Source organism: Dermacentor andersoni, chromosome 5 (assembly GCF_023375885.2).
Source record: "Dermacentor andersoni chromosome 5, qqDerAnde1_hic_scaffold, whole genome shotgun sequence".
Taxonomy (NCBI): domain Eukaryota; kingdom Metazoa; phylum Arthropoda; class Arachnida; order Ixodida; family Ixodidae; genus Dermacentor; species Dermacentor andersoni.
Genome location: NC_092818.1, coordinates 201,374,766 through 201,393,562, shown reverse-complemented (window position 1 = coordinate 201,393,562; position 18,797 = coordinate 201,374,766). Strand labels below are relative to the sequence as shown.

General features: G+C 48.1%; 1 protein-coding gene across 9 annotated transcripts in view; it reads left to right on the top strand.

Moving 5' to 3' along the window:
* Positions 1-18,797, top strand: part of LOC126532264 (uncharacterized) — a 253,753-nt gene that overhangs the window by 214,876 nt on the left and 20,080 nt on the right. For 6 of the 9 annotated variants that reach the window (XM_072288492.1, XM_072288496.1, XM_072288493.1 and 3 more), the window contains 2 exons: positions 2,381-2,693; positions 6,328-6,486. In XM_072288492.1, coding sequence (XP_072144593.1) covers positions 2,381-2,693; positions 6,328-6,486 — 472 coding nt within the window. Of the gene's footprint in view, positions 1-2,380; positions 2,694-6,256; positions 6,487-18,797 lie in introns of those variants that run through there. The other 3 variants (XM_072288494.1, XM_072288490.1, XM_072288497.1) reach the window with 2 other exon arrangements.

Genomic DNA, 18,797 nt, shown 5'->3' with positions numbered 1-18,797 from the left:
CGCCTTCCGTGTCGAGCGAGAGGGACGCACTAAATGCTTAATCCCATTAGGCTGACAAAATGTGCTTTCAAAACTCTATTTTCGTTCATTTCGCAACAATATGTTGATCATTACGACAGAAAGTGGAGGCCGAAGTTGGGCCCTGAATAAATGTTATCGACACTTTCATATATTTGGGGCTCGTTTGTAGAGTGACAGTGTAATCGCCGATCTTCTTCGATAACAAGCTAACTAGGCCCTATAGCAGGTGGCCGTCAAGATCCGTGCGGTAACTTGAAGGCATCGTCGCCACCAGCCTTTGGTTTTTTTTTTTTCTTTTTTGCGTCATTTCTGGCTTGCCGAGCAGACACTGTAACGGTAAGAGCGACTATTGGTAACAGTGACTCTAACGGTAAGGGTCATATTTTTTTCGGTATTGTAGAAAGGGAATTTATTAATACAGCTCAACTTATTTCTTTCTCTTTAGTGTACCTTTGAGATGCCGTGGCTTCATTGAGACTATTTGACTATTTATTTATCATTGCGATATTAACTATATGGACACACTTTCCGACGTCGCCGTCGTCGTGATGTTCCATATGAATTTCAAGTGCATGTGATAAAATCTTGGCCGCGCCACTGGGTGCGACTGAAATCGTGCGACGATGGGCCGAGGCTGGTGGCTCGATCACGCGCGCGCAAGGGAGGCAGGAGGGGAGGAAGCGCGCCGGTGTTTCTAATCCGGCGGCGTGGGGCGCGGCTGAGCGTGGCCGGGTGGGCCCTGTCTCGACCTGCGATGGGTACAGACTATAGGAGCGCCGAGGGCTAGTAGCTTCGTGTTCACTGTGTTCTCGCCGCTAATTAGTTCGTGTTGAAGGCAGCATGAATGTCTCTTGCTGCCGCTCTTCTCCACACCGGCATTTTGACAGGGAGTGTACCTTGAGAGACAGAAAGAGAGCGGTTTGGATCAGAGAGCAAATGGGTATAGCTGATATTCTAATGGACATTATAAGAAAAAATTGCAGTTAGGCAGGTCATGTAATGAGCAGGTTTGTTAACAGTTAGACCATTATGGTTACAGAATGGGTGCCAAGAGAAGGGAAGCGCAGTCGAGGACGGCAGAAGACTACCGATGAAATTAGGAAATTCGCGGGCGCTAGTTGAAATCGGTTGGCGCAGGACAGGGGTAATTGGAGATGGCAGGGAGAGGCCTTCGTCCTGCAGTGGACATCAAATGTGACGACGATGATGATGATGATGATGATGATGATGATGATGATGATGATGATGATAGTGTACGCGGTCATCAAGCGAGATCTGTTCATGTTTGCCTGTGCGCGCGGGACGTATACATCATGCTGGTTAATTTAGTTAGTAAGCGAATGTTTACAAGTGAAAACTACTATCCTTACTTTATATAGCCTCTCTGATAATTTGCTACCTACAATCGATGATTCAACTTTCGTGCGCAACTGCGACTTTTTTCTTATTTATTTATTTAATTTGTTTTCTTCAAAACGACGCGGCGACGCACGAGCGTTGTCAGCAGCCAGGCCTTCCTGGCTGCTGACAACGTCCGGTGCATCGAAGTACCCAGCGCTGTAATTTAGGCTGGGCAAGCTTTAATTCATGCCCTAAATTTACGTTCGATGTTGTAAACCACCTTTAAGAAAGGAAGGAATAGAATAAAGTGAGGTGTAGCAGTGATTGACCGTAAGACAATATCGATTTCTCCTGTCACTCCTGAATGATGATGAATATACACTTCGCGTTTCTTTCCGCGGCAAGCTACAAAAAAATGCGCGCCAATCGCGCAATGACGCCGGTTTCTCTTGCTTCTTCCTGTGCGGACTCCGGTCGTCGACATGACCTGGAACAGATCCCGACCGACACCCGAAAGACGATGCTGAGCGACAGGCATGGAAATATGTAGGATGCCGGGCATCCAGAACAACTCGGGCAAAGGAATCAAAGCAGTTGTACCGCGACGAACAGCAAAGCCACAGGAAAGGCAGACATGAGTGGCAATCACATTAATGTTTAACGGTGAAAATCGCTGCTGGGAACTAAGAGAATAAGGAACGTATAAATTTTACAGCCAGTTAATTTATGACGCCACAAACATTAGAACCAACTTGTGGGCGGCACACGAGAAGCAGGTGGGCATTTCGAGGAAGGCACGCGGTGGGTGGCGCCACTGAAACTCGGAATAGCGAACTGGAAGCCCTCGTTTCAACAAATTTGGAAATTTGTCCATTATTACTCTTTATTTAGCCAGTATTTTGTGCCAGCTCCGCAAAAGACAGCGCCGAGACCCGCGGCACAAGATACGTAGCCTGCTGCCGTGCGCTGCCTTGCTCGCAAGCTGGACTGATGTTCGCGCCATTCCCTCCGCGCACAGGGAGAGTTCTACGCGCGCTCGGGTGTGTGCCTGGCGCTGCACATCACCAGCCAGAAGCCGTCCGGCTGGGAGTACTCGGTGGCCGTCTTCTTCTGCGCCAACTTCTTCGCCTTCGCCAGCATCGTGGCCGCGTACGCGTACATGTACCTCAGCATCCGGCGCTCCAAGACGGCCGTCAAGCGGCACACCGCGCGGCAGGCCGCCGACAGCCTGGTCGGCCGCCAGATGGCGCTCATCGTGTTCACCAACTCGCTCTGCTGGTTCCCCATGATCGTCATGGGGCTCATGGCCATGTCGGGCGTCCGCATACCGGGTGAGCGAAGCTCGGCTCTCAGTTGTGTGCGTAAATCAAGTGTTGTGACGGAGCACGCGTCATTGAAAATGCCATGGCCGGTCTGTGTGCATCAGCTTAGAGGCAACAGTTCGGGCTAAAAAATTTCGATAGGCGGATGTGATTATCCACCACTCTTCGTGTTGCTTATTTTCACGGCCAACATCGCATACTGTGCAAACCGTTTGCTTCACCGCTTACGTCACCTACTACGTCACCCAGCAGCCAGCGCGCTGCGGCTTCGGCCCGCTGTCGCAGCGCGCTGGCGGCTGGGTGACGTAAGCAGAGCGTCGGGCGCGGCTTTGCACTCTCTGCACTTCCCAGTTTCGATTTCGTGCGCTCTGATAGCCCGAGTTCGTCGTGTCACAGTTACGCGGGTATTTTGCCAGACCCAGAAGTTGGCATGACTTGTACAGAGCGCTCGCTTCTATTTCCCAATTACGATGAGCCCGCGGAAACCAAAAGTTTAAAGGTTACTTAATGGTTATTCGTTCATTAGCGTCTAATTACCCCGTATCATCCGTCAACCCGTGGTCGCCGCCACTGATGGCATGTTTCCGAAGGGACCGCTCTTTTATTTCGAAATGGCTATTTTTAAATATCACTTGGAGTACTCGTAGAAACGCCCGGTATAGCTGCAAGGCCTATCACCACTTAAAAAAAAAAAAATTCTGTACTATCTTTGTTAATGCAGCGTGAATGTTTTTCTGATGTTTTCTTTTTTTTTTTTTGTTTGTGCCAATTTGTTCACTGTAACGTATTTACTCAGCCACGGTGATCATTTTCCTGGTGTCGTCTTTGATCTTTACCTTCATCCGTTGCGCTGAGTTCGTCCATGACAGAATGTGTAAGCGCGACTTAACGAGGACGTAGAAAGGCACAGACACACTGAGACAGCGCTACTTTCAGCTACATATTTTTATTTTCGCACGAACCAATAACTATATACCGAACGAGCGAAACCAGCAGAGACAAAAAAGAACATTCAGTGGTGCATGTCGGTGAACCGTACACGTGCCAAAGGCATGATCAAAACATACACTGCAATAGGTGCAGCGATAAACCGAGCAATCGTATCTCTTTTCCTGATAGCGACACTGAAAGCTTGCTTACGTGCCTTTCTTCTCGTTTTGCAATTTCATAGGCCTCCACAGGGGCAGGAAAAATCACGTCCACCCCCGGCTTCGCCGCTATTCTTGTGAGATAATGCAAAATACAATGAATGCGTGGCACCACAGCAACTTTATTTGCTCTAGCAGTGATACTGCTTCCCTTCGATGCGTTTTTATACTTCCTATACTCAAGCCCTCCGCGACCGAGATGAGCAGTTGCAAGGGGTAACCAGAATCTGCCAGACTGAGCCTCCACAGAAGCTATGCAAACAGGTTAATACCCCTGTCAAGCGGGCAAGTTAAGTGCACTTACGTTGAGTGCACTTCGGGACCTTGAGTCACACTTTAGGCAACGCGCTTCTTAACGGGAAAACAGAGTGCACTCGCAGTAAAAAAAAAGATGGCGACAGACTAAGAGCGCGTTCTTAAAGATGTAAATTAACAAGAGAAAGCTGCTAAAAAGCGATTGTTTTAAGTTGAATTATATATAAAAACAAACTTCATCTATTTGTCTCAACAAAAAACGAGGATGTTTTTATTATAAGTGTGGTGCAAGTCAATGCTGGCCAAGACGAATGCCTAGCCAATCCAAAACAACACGGCGGTGTGCGGCAGTTGATCCTGCTCATGATCCTGCTAGAACAGAATATGAGCGAGTATATATGAGCAAAGACGGCGAGTTCGATATTTAGCTACACTGCAAAATGCCACGCACACGGATCAAAGCACGACTAACGTGGTCAGCACGCTTTCACACCAAAATAAACACGAACTGAATGAACATGGCGGCGCCGCCGTGCCGCATCATTCTGGCGCCGTTAGTTGCGTACATGATAAATTCGTTTCTTTATTGTGCTGTTTCGCTTCTCGCTAAACACAAATTATATTGTTAAAAGCTGTCCAATAACTGAAATGAACTTTTGTGTCCTTTTTCTATGCATTACATTTTGCGTCGTTGAAAGCGTTGGTGGCGAGGCTAGGCACTCCTTCAAACCGTTGGCGGCGAGGCTACGCACTCGGCCAGCAAAGTGCGTTCCGTGAACGTACTCCGACTTGAGTGCACTCATCTGAGAGTACACTCCGCTGCGACGTTAAGATTTGGGAAAGTGCACTTAAAAACCGAGTGCACTCGCCGTAAGTGCACTTAACTTGCCCGCTTGACAGGGGTATAACTCAGAGACAGACAAGACGAACGCATGTTCTACACAACATCGCAAACATTTTGTAACCTGCATTCATAAGGTTGTCTGCCATTCCGCTTTCGTGCGGAAGAACGTATGTTGATCAAACTGGCAGATGAGAGACTAAAAGAGCATCAATATAACGTCACTAGAGTAATCTCGGGCCATTTGGGCATTCATTGCCGAGATTGTCGCTGCGATCCCATGTTCGAAAGTACTTCTAATTCGTATAGTACTCTTAGAACTATGACAATGGCGATTGTGAAGGCCTGTGAAATTGCAAAATTAGAGGAAATATGCGTGAGCGAGCTATCAGTGTCGCTATCTGAAAAAAGAGACACGATTCCTCTGTTTATCTTCGTAACTATTTCAGTGTACGTGTTGACCATGCCTTGGACACGTGTACGGTTTTTCGACATGCAGCGCTGCATGACCTTCATTGCTGTCTCGTTTGTTTCCGCTCGTACGGTATATATTTATCAGTTCGTGCGAAAATAAAAACAAGTTGAAAGTAGCGCCGTGTCTCTGCGTGTCTGCTTCTTTCTACGTCCTCGTTCAGTCGCGCTTACGCATTCTGTGGTGGATTCAAACCAGCTAGGCCGCCAACGTGTCTTGGCTGAGTTCATGCTCCGCTGAATGTTGCCTTCCCGACGACGGCGGTGGTGCGCGCGGTCGCTCCGCGATAGCAGCTTGGCTGCACCTGTGGCTTAAATCCAAATTACTCGACCGGGTGGTCTCCTATCGGAAACAAAAATGGTTAATTGAATAATTCTCAATTAACCATTTTACGGCACGTATTTTAATCTACGAACGGTAGCTATAGTGAGTTCGCTTGGAACGAATCCACTTGGAACGAATCCTCAGGATCGCCCCAGTTTCGAGACATTAACTTTCAATGTGTCCGACGAAATGCACTGGTGTTGGAGCTACTTCAATAAACCAATGTTTTATGCATTGAAGCGCGTGAGTAACTGGAACACCAATGCATTTCGCCAGACACTACGAAATTCTGTACTTGGAAACTGGTGCAGTCCAGAGGATTCGGTCCAAGTGGATACGCCTTGCCAACTCACTAGCTACAGACCGTAGATTAAAATACGTGCCGTAAAATGGTTAATTGAGAAGTTAATTAACCCAATCGTGCTAATTATTTAGTCAGGCATTTTAATTTCTCGTAGAAATAATGGCCTCGTCGAACAGATCAGAGGTGCGCCATCTGCCACAGGCAAATTAAAAAAAAATTTTGCGGCAGCTAGACCTGCGGCCAGCTGGATGTAAGCAGCGATGGCGGCTGAAGGTGCGTCATCACGCCGGCATGCGCAGGCGAGGCGTACGCGTGGACGGCCGTGTTCGTGCTGCCCGCCAACTCGGCGGCCAACCCGCTCATCTACACCATCGCATCGCTGCGGTTCCGCTTGTTCCTGCTGCGCGTCGGGCTAGCCCGCAAGAAGCACTCGCTCTCCTTCAGCAAGGCGATTGCCCGTAAGTCTCGCCGTCATTTTCTGGCCTCTCTTACCTACGCGGATTTTCTCTCCCTTTTTTTGTCTTTCGTCATCACCGGTGGGGGCAGCCTCCGCGCAGCAGCCGGTTCTGTTGTGAGCATTTGCTCCGTCGTGACGTCATGCGTTTCTCGCATAGATGATTTCATCATCGTGGCCGCCATCTTTGGATACTAGCACGTCGAGAACCTTCGTAAGCAAGAAACGTGGCAGCAAGACAGCACGAGTCGAATCAGTCGTGCACACTGCGTCCGTGACGTGACTTAAGAACTGTCTGTAGACGAGATGACGCATATAGCTTAGTGATAAAGCGCTTATACCCTTCTTTGAAAAAAAAATACTTTGGGGTATACGTGCCCAAACCAAGATATTATTACGAGGCACACCGTTACAGGGGACTCCGCATTGATTTCGACCACCTGGGGTTCTTCGACGTGCACCCAGTGCACAGTAGACGAGACTGTTTGCTGTTCGCGCCCATCGAGAATGCCGCCGCCGCGGCCGGAATTTGATCCCGCCACCTCAGGCACCCGGATCTTCAGAAAAGTAGCGATAGGCTTTTGACGAGCTACGCGATCGATGACGATGATTTATTTGCATCCCCTTCGAAACGGGGACCTAGCCTGCTTGAGCTGATCAAGTTATCATTTAGCAGTCTGGCATATTGTCTGCGCATGTCTCGTTAATCTCTACTCTCTTCCTTAAAACCTCTACCTGGTATATGTAGTTACCTATGCCTGTAACGGATCCGGTTCTTCCCTTCCTTTTTTCCACCAGTACTCTCAACGTCTCTCTCGAATGCTGACCGGTATGGTATGGTATGAATAACTTTATTTAGGTCCTGAGGGATCAGTCTGGGACTGATGCGGGCCGCTCCCACGTCGGTACAGACAGGCCGAGCCCCTCTGCCGTCACACGGGCCCTCTGGACAGCCCTGAGTTGGTCCGCCAGCACTTCACTGTGCAGCATCCGCTGCCACCACTGTTCAGCTCGAGAACCATCACCGGCCAACGCCAAGCAGCGCCAAAGCATGTGTTCTAAATCGAGCAAACCCCCACACTTACTACAATAGAGTGAAACCCCGCAGTCCGGATTAATTTTGTTCATGATGACCGGGTTAGGGTACGTACGTGTCTGCAGAAGCCTTAATGTAACCGCCTGTGGCCTATTTAATTTAGAATGTGGCAGGGGGAATGCCCTGCGCCCTAGGTAATAGTGCTTGGTGTTTTCGTTGTAGGTTAACAGCTGGTCCCTGTACTAAGGAGCGGGATATCCAGCCCCTTCAGAGAGTACACGGCACACTAATCCTCGTGCCTCCCTGTGCGCCACCTCGTTGAGGTTACGCGGGGCTCCCTCCACTGTCCCCATGTGCACCGGGAACCAAGTAACTGTATGCGAAGTGATATCCCTACCCTGCAGCAGTCTGTTAGCCGGTTCCGCAACAAGTCCTCTCGAGAAGGCTTTAATCGCAGATCGCGAGTCACTAAACACCATAACTCTTCTTGAATCAATTAGTGCTAGAGCAATAGCCACCTGTTCGGCAACCCCCGGATCTTTGGTATAAATGGAAGCAGCATTTCTAACGCTACCTTTGCCATCTACCACCACCACCGAATAAGCATTTTTACCATTAATCCATGCGGCGTCAACAAAAGCAGACTCCTCCTCCTGATCCTTTGCCTCTCGCAACAAAGCCCTAGCTCTCGCGACCCGCCTCCCTACATTGTGCACGGGGTGCACATTCCGCGGAAACGGACGAACCATGATATTTGCCCCAAGGTTCACGTTCAACTCGTGTAGGGGCGCCCTATCGTGTGACACAGCCACCAATTCTTCAATTGACTCTAAAATATACCTACCCGCTGGTGTAGCTAGCAACCGCTCCCTCTGTGCAGTACGCTGAGCCTCGGCAATTTCATCTAAATATTATGCAAACCGAGTCGCAACAACATATCGTTTGACGTAGTCATAGGCAGACCAAGCGCAGCCTTGACGGCTTTTCTGATTAATGCTTCCAATTTATTTTTCTCCCCCCTATTCCAATTTAGCATAGCTGCCACATACGAGAAATGACACATAATAAATTCGTGAACTAAGCGCATCGCACCTTCTTCTCCTAAACCCCTATGCCTATTAGAGATCCTTCTTATAAGTCTTATCGCCTCCTCCGTCTTCTTGGTAATACGCTGAATGGTTCTAGTGTTCGATCCGTTCGCTTCAAGTACAAAACCCAGGACCCTGATTGCTTCAACTTTGGGTATCACCGACCCTCCCCTAGTATGAATTCTAATGCAAGGCTCAACTTCCGGTACCCAACCCTTCGGCCTACGACCTAGCTTCTTAGACTTTAAGATCAACAACTCCGACTTTTTAGTGGAGCACTTGAGCCCCATGAGACCCAGATACTCCTCCGCAAGCGTTACCACCTTCTGCAGCCTAGCCTCAAGCTCTCCATCACTACCACCGACACTCCATATAGTAATGTCATCCGCGTAGATAGAATAGCCAATATCCTGGACAGTGTCCAGTGTATTAGCCAACTTCGACATCGCCAGATTGAATAACATAGGCGAGAGTACGGATCCCTGCGGAGTGCCACAGCAACCCAATTTAAAGACTTCCGACTTTATCTCCCCAAACTTGAGACATGTCCTTCTATCCATGAGGAAGGCCTTGACAAAATGGAAAAGCCGCTGCCCCATATTCAAGTCCGATAGCGCCTGTAGAAGGAAAGAATGACGGATTTTATCGAAAGCTTTTTCCACATCAAGTCCAATTAGTGCCTTAGTATCCTTAGTCCGCCGGTCAAGGAGCTGATGCTTAATCCTGATCATAGCATCCTGAGTCGAGAGGCCGGGCCGAAATCCTATCATCGAGTGCGGAAAGACCCCATTGCCCTTAACATAACGCGTTAGCCTATTTAATATGACATGCTCAGCGACTTTCCCCAAACACGATGTCAGGGAAATGGGTCTGAGATTTTCAAGCCCTATGGCCTTCCCCGGTTTGGGTATCAGAACAGTAGTTGCAAGTTTCCACTCTTCCGGGAAAGAGCCTTCCTTCCATCGGTAATTGATCTCCCGCGTAAGGAACTCAACTGACCCGTCGTATAAATTCCGTAACATTTTATTCGTAATGCCATCCGGCCCTGATGCCGATCGACCATTAAGATTCTGTAGCGCCATCCTGATATCACTTTCAGTAAATTCCGCATCCATAGCTGCATTTTCGTCCCCACTATATTCCAAAATCACGTCAGGTGTATCGTGCCAGGTCTCCAACGGAAGGTATTAAATTGCCTTAAATCCTAGCACTTATTGTGGAAAGTGTCCCACGAAAACATCTACCAGGAAAATCGCAGCGGAAGCGAAACGCAGCTACAATGAAAAATAGCGCAGTTTGGAGAAACACAAAGTATGCGGTGATGCTAGGAATTTGGAAAGGAGTAATAGTGCCAACGCTAACGTTCGCATCCGCTGTTTTGTGTTTAACATCAGAAAGTTTGTCGGTGGTGGAAGCCAAGGAACAATGGGCCAATAGGATCGCACGGTGATACAACAAATGAGGCAGTGCAGGAGGACATAGATTGAGCCTCTTTTGAAGCCAGAGAAGCGCAGAGACAAATTAGTCTTGAATAAAGGTTCACGAAAACGGATTTAAAGAAATATGGGCGACAAAACTGCACAAATATCTGTACCTGAATGGAGGAAGAAGTCGATGAAGTTGGCAACCAGGTACGAGGTAATTGAAAATACAAATAGACAACACAGAGTCATCAAAAAGAAGTGAGAGAAACATAGGCGGCACATTGAATGCAAAGGATGGAAGCAAAGTTGTTCAGGTGTTTTACAATAGCGGCAAGCAAAAAAAAAAAAGAAGAAAAACCAGGAAATAAAATTTGTATGATGCCACAAGAGTCTTGCAGACAACTGAGCACAATGCGGAACGAGTTATTCACTTAGCAACGTATGAGAACGTCCACCTTCCAGAAGCTCTCGATTTTAAGGTTGGTGGAAGCGTTAACAAGTCGGCAGTCGAGATAAGCAATTAAATGTGTCCATAGAGTATTAGTTAGGAATGAAAGCCGGGAAGAGATGGAGCTGGGATCGTTACAGGCATAGGTAAACTTACACGGTGAAGTAGACATAAGCAAAATGCTAGACTACAATATGTTAAAATCTGATTAACTCACGAAGGCTGGGCGACTATTCAGTCCGTCCTCTGCAGCGTCTCACGCGTTATCTTGAGCGTTCGTCGCATCGTGATGCTTTACAAATCAATGTTGCTTAAACAAAACCTATGACTTTCCGTCCGAAGGGTAAAAGTGTACTATGCTCTGAATATTTGAGTATGCATGCCATTAGTATAGAAATTGTGCCAGCTTTCGCGGAGAAGTTGCTGTGCGAGGCGTATGTCGCCCATGTTTGTTTAACTGCTTCTCGTTTTATTTGCCTTTTATACCGTAATACTAAAAACCTGCCCATTAAAATTAAATTGCTGCTTTTCAAATCTCTATTCAAGTCTCGCTTGAATTACTGGCAACTTGTATGAGACATCGCTGCACATATATACCTGGAAAAAGGTTATGTCTATCGCAAAAAGACGAAAAAAAAAGTGTTACGCATTATCTGCGCATTATCCTCCCACCGGGCAGCTCGTCCCGATTGCTAATATTCCAAAGGTCGTTAATTCCTATGAACAGAGAGCGAGAGAGAATTTGTTTAAAAGGAGGCAGAAAGGTCGGCCTGAGCAACGCCTCCTTTACTAGATGCCTGCCGCGTCGCTAGTCTTCCCGTTGGAGCGGAGGTTCCCGTAGTTCAGGGTAGTCGCGGAGAGACGGCGCTCGCAGCCGACCCACTTTAAAGTCCCTTGATAATCTTAAAGTAGCGACACTCTTTGAACTCTGCCGCCGCCGCGCGACCTCCTCGCCTCCTCCTCGCCCTTGCGCGTTCCCCCGCGGCAACCAGTTTTGCCCCCGTTTTTCTGCACGACGATTGGTCTCCCTGCCGTTGCCCTTGGAAACGCGCGGATATTGAGTTTTGCTTGTGTTTTTCTTTTTCGTTCGCGCCATTTTCCTCCTGAGCACGGCTGGCTCGGCGCTTTAGCTCGACGTAGCGAACGTTGTACGCTATGTTTCTGGTCTATGTGCTAGCGCTATGCCGGGCTGATGCGCATATAACGGCAGCAAGAAGCCTGAAGATGGTTATGCCGTTTTTATGATACCACAATGAAAGCGTGACGGCTTGCGTAGGAAGCAGTGGCTGCATGACATTGGCCGAAAGAACTTTGTTCCGACAAAGAACAGCGTTGCTTGCGAGCTGATGAGTCTTTCTTATAGCTCGTAGCAAAGCATCCCGTAATGCGGCATTATTTTTTCATTCTTCCGGCCTGCTCACCAGCGTTTTTGTTGCGGTTGTCCTCAGTATGCTTAATATTCTGGGGCGGCTCCATCACTTCGCACGTCGCTAACTGTTGTTATTTAGTCGGAAGTGCAGTATTATTGATTCTGCTTTGCGCCCTGAAAAAATTAGTGGCAAGTATGCCCGTAGTATTGCAGGTGATGAGCGTTACTAGTCAAAATGGAGCTTTTTTTTAAGTTTTAAGGCAAAAGCCTTTAGATCTTTGTTTCAAGGTCGCGTTGTAAACGAAGTATCACGTGACCCAAGGAAGGGCAGAGGGGACCCAAAGCATGTCCACCCCTGTATAAGAGAATGATTACCCAAGTTAATTAATGAGTCATTAGTGGTTGACATAAGGTGCATTAGGGAGGATTAAGGTTGATTAGAGTGTATTAAAGAAGATTAAGGTGGATTAGAGTGCATTACGAAGGATTAAGATGCATGAATAAAGGTTAAGGTGCGTGGAGGAGGATTAAGTCGGATAATGGTGGATTAAGGTGAAGTGTTGATGACAGGGTATTAAGACCAATTGGGGTGAATTAGGGTGCATGAACAAGGATTAGGGAGGATTAAGGTGGATAAAGGAAGATTAAGGTCGATCAAGGTGAATTGGGGTTGATAAAGGAGGATTAAGACCGATTTCGATGGACTAGGGTAGATTAATGTGGATTAGGGACCATGGAGCTCGATTAGGCTTGATAGAGGCGGATTAGGGTGCATTATGGTAGATTGGGACCATTAAGCAGGATTGAGTGGTATAAAGTGCGTGAATAAGGATTAAGGTGGCTGAAGGAGGATTAAGGCGAATTATGATGGATAACGGTTGATAAAGGAGGATTAAGACCGCATAGGGTAGGCTAAGTTGCACTGGGGGCGATGTAGGTTGATTAAGGTGGATTGGGAGTATTAAGGTGGATGAAGGAGCATTAAGGTGGATTAGGGTGGACTAAGGTGAATTGGGGTTCATTGAGTATTAAGACCGCTTAGTCTACCACAATCCTCCTAATGCACATTCATCGACCTCAGTCCTCCTTCATTCACTTTAATCCACCGTAATTCATGAAAGTCCTCCTTAATGCACCCTAATCATCCTTCATCGACCTTAATCTACTCTAACCCTCCTTAATGCACTTTAATCCTCCTTGATCAACCGTAATGCTTCCTCATTAACTTTGATACACCCTAGCCCACCATAATCCTCTTTAATACACCTTAATTCCTCTTAATCCACCCTTATCCTTCTTTATGCACTTTAATCCATCATAATCCACTATGATCGTCCTCAATGCGCATCAACGCACCTTCATCCACCCTAATTAACCTCATCGACCTTAATCCAACCTAGTCCTCCATTGTGCACCTTAATCCACCTTCATTCACCCTAATGCACCTTCATCGACATTAATCCACCTTAATCATCCTTAATACACGCGAATTCATCTTAATCCAATCACTAATCAATGATTACTTTGCTAATCATTAATCATCTTTTATACGCGGCTGCATATGCTTTGGTTCGCTTCCCGCCTTCCTTCGGTCACGTGATATTTTATGTAGCTCACAACGGGACCTTGAAACAGAGGTCTAAGGCTTTTGCTTAATAAGCCACACACAAAGGGATGTGTCACAAGCAATACTAGATCAGACGCACGAAGTAAAGCGTCTGATCATGTGGCAGAAAAATTGTCTGGAGTATAGAAGTCGCCTCAAAACTCCCTTTCAACCAGTATACCCCGCTCATACGGCTTTAAGAAAAAACCAACCTCCTCATAAACGTTGCCTCCAGCATTATCGATGCTGTTATTAGCATTTCTCAAAATTTTCAACTCCACTGGGGCGCGCAACTGGCCCAAAATAACACACCTCCATAGAATCCTGCAGCCCGTCCGCGGGAGCCGAGGAGGAATAGCGTGCCGTGCGCAGCCGGCGGGCGAGGAGAATCGAGGAGGAAAGCGCCGTGAGGAGGAGAGTGTCGCTACTTTCAAATTATCAAGGGGCTTTAACCCACTTTAAAGCCCCTTGAACTTCGTAGTGACACTCTCCTCCTCCGCCTTCACTCCTCCTCGTTTCTCCTTTCTTTTACGCTCCCTCCTCGACTGTGGCCTCGCCTACACTGCTCGAGCGTAGCAACGGCGCCAACATGCGCTCCTCGCCACTCCGTAGACGCTTCTCGAGCAAAAATGGCGCTGATAGCCACCCTAGCGCTGATGCACGGCGCGAGGGCACACGTGATGCTTTTAGGCCAATAGCGACGCGGCCTCGGCCACAGCGCACGAGGAGGAGGCGCATTCTTCAAAGCGTGGCACTACTTTACGAAGTTTAAGGGGTTTTAACCCACTTCCTGTTGCGGAGGAAGTGACGATTACTAGGCTGGCGCGCGCTCGACCAATGGCTTGACGAGAGACCACGGGTCCTGCCTCCGGGATCGCAACAGACGCCACTAAAATCTCGGAGGCAGGGCTATGTGATTTAGGTTTGCAGCGGCCACCTCAGCTAGCGCTCGCAGCCGACCCGGGTTAACCCGGGTGGGGAAGAGTAAAGAGGAGAGGGGCAGGAACCAGCTTCTCGGCTCACGCGGCAGGAGGCCCCGCACACTCTCAAGTTCAATAAATGGCCACAGAGGGCGAAAAAATCGACCGCGCGCCGCTGCTAACAAAACCAGCATAGCAGAATCACTTCGGTATGCTTACGTTAGTTCTAATATTTCCCGCCAAAGGCGCTGTAAAAAGCGCCATTTTATTTTGCAAGCTTTCTCCAACAATTATTGAAGCCTTTTTATTACATAAAAAAGGGGCAAAATGATCACTGCTAATTAGATATTGTACTTTTTATTAGTAAGTTTATTCTTCCTTTGTCATTATAGGCGCAAATAGCGTTCAGCATCATCGATCTTTCACGTGACCTCTGGTCTGGATTTAAAATTTTCACCGGTATTTTCGAGTGCACGGCAGCACGGATTCATTCGTTCGTACACGTAGACTGGTTGCTTCTGTGTTGCTAAAACTAGTTCATTTCGCTTCGATGTCGCGTTATTTAACTTGGGTTGAAGTGACGTGTTTGCAAGCGGACATGTAAGCCCGAAAGTTGGGTTTCGGTCGTGAGCCATTCGGAACACGTCTGCATCGCAACGGGAGTTGGATGCTGCTGCGGCTGACAACGGCAATAACGGTGAGTCGTTTAACACCGCTTCTTGAATCGTTATATAATATCCGTCTCATTAACTTACAGGCGGGGACAAGTTAACGAACTAGATCCTGCATTACATATGGGCAGTCAGTATCTCAGTTGTTGTTTTCTAAATAAACCTTTACTTGCGAGGCTGTTGTTATACACACACAATCAGGAAAGAAAGAGCGATATCGGAACGCACGTCTCATTTTTCATCTTATTGTAGCCGTGGTCATAGGTGACTGAGTAGCCTATCTGCTCCTATCTATGAGCTCCTATCTACACCAACACGAAGGGGCTGGAGCTGAACTTGCAAGGCTTTTACACCACGAACAAAGAAGCGCATGCAGAAGAATTTGGTTGAGATATCAAGTCTGCAGAGGACTGTGCCAAGACTGAAAAAAACTTCAGTCACCATTCCACCAGCACGGACATTTGGCTGAGTCATCCAGGTAACTCAAAGAGGACTTTCTAGAAATTCGTCTTCAGATGCACCTGCAACTTCTGACCAAGCACGGACGACGCTGGCCAAAAGAGTTTCGTCAGTTTGCCCTTAATCAGCTTCCTGGCCATGTCAATTCCATTTGTGCCAAGTGTTATTTTTCTTCTGTAAATGCAAGCTTTTTCATTGCCCATTCTCGTTAGAGATCATTCATCCTCATCGAAACATAAAGGTCAACCGATTCTTTGATGACACTTAATACCAGTCATTGTCTAGTAGCCTAACATATCTGTAGCAGTATCTTCTAGTGTATGTTATGCACAATTCCTCTCCTGGAATAGCTGATGCAGCATCAGCGTGGGTCTTGCATTAACCTACACACCGTGTGCTATGTATCATTTTACTTTTCTTGATGTTTAAAGCCTTCGATGCTTGCAGAGCAGAGTGGCTTCTCTCTTGAATGCAAGCTTTCTCATTTTCCATATTCTTAGTCTCAATGATTACTCTTCTTCCTCGATAGCCTGGGTCCTTGCGCAAGCTACGTTGAAGTGATTGATTGCAGAATCTGGTTGTGCTGCCCCACTTGTTGTGGTAGCCGTGTTACGTCTCTCGGATGTGGGGGCCTGGTCAATTGCATTGGTAAGCATTTGCTCCTGCAGTCCGCACAGCGACATAGATTCCCAGTATACACACACCGTGACTGGTGCTCCTCGTTCGTTCTTTCTTGCTGCAACAGTGGGCAAATTGTGCTTGTGGTCTACCTCGGCCATGATTTCCTCAAAACAGAGATCAGCATATGTGCTTACATGATTCGAAGTGTATGAAGTTGATAGCCGTATGGGTGGAAAGGCCCGCAAAAATGGCTGCAGAAGGTGATGCCCACGAAAGCGACTTGTCCATATTGAGACAAAGTAGGACAACAAGTGTAAGCCACACATTAGCGGCCCTGGAAATAAAATAAACGTGCAGGTTGGAAAGGAGTTAATGCTAAAATGCCGGGTAGTCCATGTCGCTGTGTTGGTTGCGGCAGCAGATGCCTGCGTCACCTGATTGCCTCGCAATGGAAGTTGCTCATCTTCAACGGCAACTGTCGGTTCAAACAGGTGCGACGCTCTGTCCAATCTGTTTGTACCGCTGGTTGTCGCGCGTTACCAGACCACCACATGCGACGAAGACAAGCAATATGCCTGTAAGTAGACGGCTGAATGTATCCTAGGAAACCCGTGTATGTGAATGCTCATTGTTGTCATATGGTTCGTAGCCAATATGTAATGTATTGTCTGAACCTCATGCGGTGATTGATTGCTCTTTAATTTCGCGGTTATCTTACTTGGTTACGGTTGCCGTGTTATGTTTTTCGAATATGGCGGCCTGGTCAGTTGCATTGGGAAGCAGTCTCTCGAAGTAAGCATTTGCTCCTGCAGTCTTCACAGTGACATAGACTGCCAATTTACACACACCGTGATTCGTGCTTCCAGTTCACCTTTTCCTGCTGCAGCCATGGGAAAATTGTGCCTGTGGCCTTTCTCGGCTGCGATTAAGCACGAACGGAGACCAGCATACGTGCTTACATGGTCCGACGTGTATGAAGTTGATAGCCACATGGGTGGAAACGCCCGCAAAAGTGGCTGATGAAGGTGATGCCCCCGAAAGCGACTTGTCCATATTGAGACAATGTGGGACACCAAGTGTGAGCCACACATTAGTGACTCCCGAAAGAAACGTGCAGGTTGGAAAGGAGTTAACGCTAAAACACCGGGTAGTCCATGTCGCTGTGTTGGCTGCGGCAGCAGATACCTGGTTCACCTGATTGCTTCGCAACGCAAGTTGCTCATCTTTAACGGCGACTGCCGCTGCAAACAGGTGGGACACTCTGTCCAATCTGCCTGCGCCGCTGGTTGTCGCTCGTTACCAGACCGCCACGTGGGACGACGACGGTGAGCCGTTTATGAGCTCGCGTCGATGATTCCAGCGTATCTCGACATGCAAATTTTATTTCTGCTATTGCACGAGAATGTACACTGCTTGTCTTCTGCCAGTAAGTGTGTGTGAGTGTGTGTGTGTGTGTGTGTGTGTGTGTGTGTGTGTGTGTGTGTGTGTGTGTGTGTGTGTGTGTGTGTGTGTGTGTGCGTGTGTGTGTGTGTGTGTGTGTGTGTGTGTGTGTGTGTGTGTGTGTGTGTGTGTGTGTGTGTGTGTGTTTCGCACCGAAGCAAGAGAGATGTACTCTCGCCTCGTCTGCTTGGTCGCACGGTCGTGCAGTCCCGTGCCGAAACTATCCAATTTTGTACCGTGTTCCAGCGCCTGATCATGCTCTGCGATCCGCTTGTTCTGCCTCACTATTCGTGTAGCACTGAATTATACCACTAGTCATGCGTCCTTGTGCACAGCGCGCAAAATCGTGCGCTGCGCGAAACCAGACAATCACAACAGCTCGTGCGCAGCGCCGCAAGAAAAAAAAAAAGCGAGGAAAAAAAAAAGAAATGAAGGCGGCGCCTGTGACGTATGCGTCACGCGATCCTCGAGGTCCGGTATGGGAGAACGCAGGGAAAGAATTTCGCTTGCGGAGGCTAAACGGGGCGAGTGGTGAGAGTGTATCGCTGTGCAATGGAGCTGAAATCATGGGTTCGCGGCACTGAAATATTTCTATCTCGGCTATTAATGAGCCGATTTGAAGAATGTTTGCGGTAGAACGCTCCCTAGAGGACACATAACAACTTTCAGCGTATAACGAACATTTGATATGGGGCCTGGTGAGGGGACCTTTAAGCTATTAGACTGGGCAGGATTAGGAGTGAGGATCAACGGCGAATATCTCGCAACCTTCGGTCTGCAGATGACATTGTCCTGCTGAGCAACACTGGGAACGAATTACAACAAATAATTGAGGACGTTAACACAGCAAGTGTGTGATAAGGGAGATGTGGGCCCAGGCCTCAAACACACAGGGATTGCACAATGAACACAGAGAAGCTTTAATAACACGGGGACGGGACTAGGATAACGTACACGATAACACACACACAGTTCCCTTCATGATTGTCTGTCGCTTAGGTATGGTCAAGCTAAGCGTCAATATAGGAAGGCGTCCGATAGCGCGTCGGTATCACACACTCACGGCACGAAGGGGCGCAAAGATGAGTCTGGAGCAGCGAGTGGCGCAGGGGCTGGAGGCCGGGGCGGATACCCGGCACACGACGAGCCACTCGCGCGACAGCAGGGTCGGGACGTCTGCCCGCCACAGGGTAGACCGTTCGGAAGGCTTAGCTGCACCGGAACATGCCGGCG